Source organism: Halyomorpha halys, unplaced genomic scaffold, assembly GCF_000696795.3.
Source record: "Halyomorpha halys isolate HHAL.00 unplaced genomic scaffold, Hhal_1.1 Scaffold662.1, whole genome shotgun sequence".
Taxonomy (NCBI): Eukaryota; Metazoa; Arthropoda; class Insecta; order Hemiptera; family Pentatomidae; genus Halyomorpha; species Halyomorpha halys.
The window spans coordinates 182,417-186,835 of NW_027111704.1; the positions used below are offsets into that span (position 1 = coordinate 182,417).

Sequence of the window (4,419 nt, forward strand, 5' to 3'; positions counted from 1 at the left end):
TTGACCGTAAAACTTAAATATAAGAAGATGGTCAGAGATGCGGTCAAAAAAGAAAAAATAGTTTATAATGTTTTTTTTTTAGTTATAATGTAGTTTATAATTATATTTAATGTTCGACATTTTGCAGGGCTGTTCAAAGCGATAGGTTAAACAGTGCTGTTTTATTTTTATTTCTCATATTTTCTGTCTTTTAGTGTGAACTGTATTTTTTTTTCTCTGTTATCTACTTTTTCGTTTGTTCCTATTTTCGTTTTCATTTATTACCAAATTCATTTTTTTTTTTTTTTTTTTGTAATTCTTGTTAATTTAAACTTTCTGTATAGATGTTATTATTAAAAATTTACTTTGTTAATTTTTATATAAGTTTTCACATATTTTAAATCATTTTGAGCCATACCTTAGTTTATTTTTATTTCGTGTTATCCAGTATTTGAATTTGTTACATTATTTTAGATGATTTTTTCTTTAGCCTTGATGAAGCTCTGCAAAGTGGGGCAAAACGTTGGCACATTAATAGTTAATTACTATTTGAGCTCTTTTGACCGCACCCGGACCGGACCATCTTCCTATTATATATACTACACATAATCAATCAATAACAGAGATGGGCAAAAATCGCCATGGATACGACCCTTATTCATGAATGAATCATTGATAAATAAATATTGTAACCATGGCAACTTTAGCTATTGGTTTCATACTTGCCCAAGTCTGATCAGCAATCTTCCAATAATTTAATAAGGAAGATGAATTTCACTATGTCAAACTAATTTATGTTTTCATAATATATAACCTTTCCAGAAAAAAAAATACATAATTAAAATATTGTCTTGTATTGTAGGGATATCAATTGTCAGAGATGACATTAATAAGAATTAGAAGAATGGTGAACGACGTGTTAGATGATTACGAACAGGTTTTCAAATTGTTCCACTATAATCCTCCCCAAAAAGTCAAAGATCAATGGCAGATGAGGGGGGAATATGAACAACTACCAGAAGAGCCAATGGAGTATATTCCGGAAGAATTACAGGACGAACTAAAAGAGGAAGTGCAAGAAGAAATGCAAGAAAAAGACTAATACTTATGCTAATTGAATGACTCAATAAATACTTTTAAATTATTTTGCTTTAATCAAGGATAGAGGTGGGGTGGGTGAAAGATTGAATTATTGTTTTAAACAAACTTAGAAAAATTCCGCTCCCCCCTCTTTCTTCTTTAGTTATGAGGAATATTAGACAGTAGATTCAATATGAGAAGAAGATGGTCGGTGGGTGCAGTTAGTAATGATAAATAAATAGGTAAAACGTATTTATTTGTACTGATACGTCAACTTGAATTTCAGGCCCTCATCAGAGGTTAAAAATAAAAGTGAGATAACAACCTGAATTCAGAGAAAAATAAAAATAAAATAATAACAAACAAACTTGGAAATATATATATAACAATAATTATGAGAGATAGTTGACCGTGGATGACGAACAAGGAGAAGATGGTTGGGGGTGCGGCCAATGATAAACACAAATAAGTTGAATTAACCTATTTTATTGTGCCAACGTTTCTAGCCTTCTTCAGGGCTAAAAACAGAACAAGATAACAACCACAGTAAGAATAGAAAAATTAAAAAAAATAAAAAAGAAGTATAAACAGAATAATTTTACACATAAAATGAATAATTTTACAAAATAGAATTAATAAAATGAAGTGATGAGAGAAGCGGGAAATAAAATGTATACATAGGTAATTGAAAAAGTGGGTAAAATAACATAATTAAGGAAATAAAATAAAAATGAAGATATATAATGCAAAGAAGTATGAACATATTAGTTATTAATAATTTAAAAATTGAAATATGAAAAGAAAATGAAAATTGAGAGGAAGAAAATATATGTAACAATAATAGTTGATAAAGAGGCAAAATATAAGTAAAGTATACAAAGCTAATAACGCGGGTAAGGAAAATGGATAAAAGTGGAGAAAATAAGGGGAGAGAATAAAATAAATAAGGAAAGGAGAAAGAAAAAAAAAATAATAAAAACGAACCTGTTAGCTGGAAAATCAAACACCTAATGGATACTGCACTAATGACGGCCAAACTCTGAATTAAAAAAGCCGTTACAAGAATGATTAAGTGTTTTTTTTTAAGAGGAAATGTTACGAGAGGGTGAAAAAATTTATATAAAAATAAATTAATTTGAATTAATATAACAATAAATTAAGTAGATAGTAGATAATACTAATAGATAGAAGATAAACTATGTTGCCTGGTGGTCTATTCTTGTACCCTGCCAGCTTAAAGACTTCAGAAGAATAAGTATGCTCTCCCTAAAGTTTATAAGGTGGCAGGGTACGAGAATAGACCAGCAGACAGCATAGCAATCTAGGTGTCACCCTTAACAGACACCTGATGATAGCTCGCACCTGTAATAAGAAGAGCAGGTTAGGACCAAGTCTTACAGGGTTAACCACCTGCTAACTTCTCCTAATCTTTCTCTCCGCCTCAAATTAATGGTCTACAAAAGTGTGCTGAGGCCAGCCCTTCTCAACGGAACACCTATGCTGACCAACATAGTACCTTCAACGGTCAAGAGGCTCCAACAGTTTTAGAGCGGTATACTGAGGTCTATAGTGAGGCATGCTCCACTTCAAAGAGCAAAGACAGACCATATACATACAAAATTTGAACTACCGACTATGACAGAATTTATATCGACGAGACACATCAAATTTTTTGACATCCTTCAGTACTATACAAAATCCATTATTTAAGACACTGACACCGACAGGACGGCCACAAAGATGGCAGACACAGACTTGGCTGAGTACAAGAAACTAAATTATTTGATTCAATAAACCTGGTGAGCCCCATCACCGACAGACTGACACAAAATACAGACTACACTATAAAAAAAAAAGAGAGGGTACCTTCAACCCATTTTCATCATGGCATTAACCCCACGCACCCATGGGGCTTAGAAGAAAAAAAAAATACTAATAGAAGAAAATATACTGGAATACTCGTATAAAGCCCTGTAAAGTGGGAAGAAATATTGGTTAACAATAAATAATTTTCTTTTACTATTTTGATACCTTTATTGACCGCCACCCAGACTATCTTCCTACAATAAAATAAAATATTGTAAAGGTAAGATTTATATAAAATAAATGATAAAAAAAGTTATTAAAAATCAGGCAGTGCTAGTGCAAATAAAGAAATAAACATAATGAAAAGTGTGGGAGTAATTGAAATTACTAACTAATTAATTGAAACGCATAGTAAACTCTGTAAGTAATAATTGAAAATATATAAATAGTGAACAAATTAAACATCAGCACAAATAAATAAGTCTTACTCATTTTTGTATCATTACTGAAAGCACCTCTGACCATTTTTTCCTCAAATTTTTAAAATATTTTGTATTATTAAGAAAATAGTCATATAATCGAGTAACTTACAGATTTGATTATGCCAAAAATGATGGCAGATAGTGATTTAGCAAACTGGAAACTGTAATACTCAAAATTTGGTTTAAGTTGGTCTTAGGATTCCAGAATTATGGTCAATTTTTTGATCATTTAAGAATATTAGAAGTGTACACCTGGTTAAAATTTTCATAGGAAAAAAATTAATTTTTAGATTTACTGAAAATTTGAAAACAGTGTTGTTTTTTTTTAAATTTTAAAAACCACAGTTTTGATAACAATTTTTTTAAAAATAATACCTCACTCCATTGATGAATACTATTCCCATAACATATAATTCAATAGACCCTTTAGACACATCTAAAATTTATGATCACTATCATGTTATTTACAGTTTAATGATTACTTATAACACTTCAAACCCGGGTTTACTTATAATGGAGCATATTAAAATACAGTTAACTTAAGTGTGGTGTCTAGGTAACCCACAATTTCAAGTATGAAGTTACTGGTTTTTATGTAAATAATACAGAAGTAAAATTAATGAAGCGTTAATAGTTGACTGTAGATTAATATGAGAAGATGGGGGTGCGATCAGTAAGAAATACACAAACAAAAAATTATTTTTTTAAAAAATAATAGAAAAATTTCTTTCTCTAATATTTCTCTTTATTTTTTTTCCCCATTCTCTATAACGCTTCTACCTTATTCAATTTTTTCCAGACATTCTATATATATATTTTTAACTTATCCATATTACTGTGCATGTTTTATCCATTTTAAATTGTTTTTCATTACTTTAGTCACCATCCCTTATAATGTTAATTCTATTACTCATCATTAACATTTCTATTATGATTATTTCTTGAACACTTTCTGTTTTTAATTTTTTTTGTCATTTATTTTGTATAATTCTCACCTCTATAATATTATGTTTCATCTTCTATTGTTAACAATCAATTACTATCTACTTCTATTGTTATCAATCATCTACTA

The 4,419-nt window shown here is 29.6% G+C and overlaps 1 protein-coding gene across 1 annotated transcript in view; it reads left to right on the forward strand.

Annotated features, from left to right (window-relative positions):
* Positions 1–1,123, forward strand: part of LOC106685136 (uncharacterized) — a gene marked incomplete in the record, with an annotated part of 36,990 nt that extends 35,867 nt beyond the window's left edge. The window contains 1 exon segment of the mRNA XM_067049730.1: positions 842–1,123. Within this exon segment, the coding sequence (XP_066905831.1) occupies positions 842–1,081 (240 nt within the window).
* Between the last annotated feature and the right edge of the window lie 3,296 nt (positions 1,124–4,419).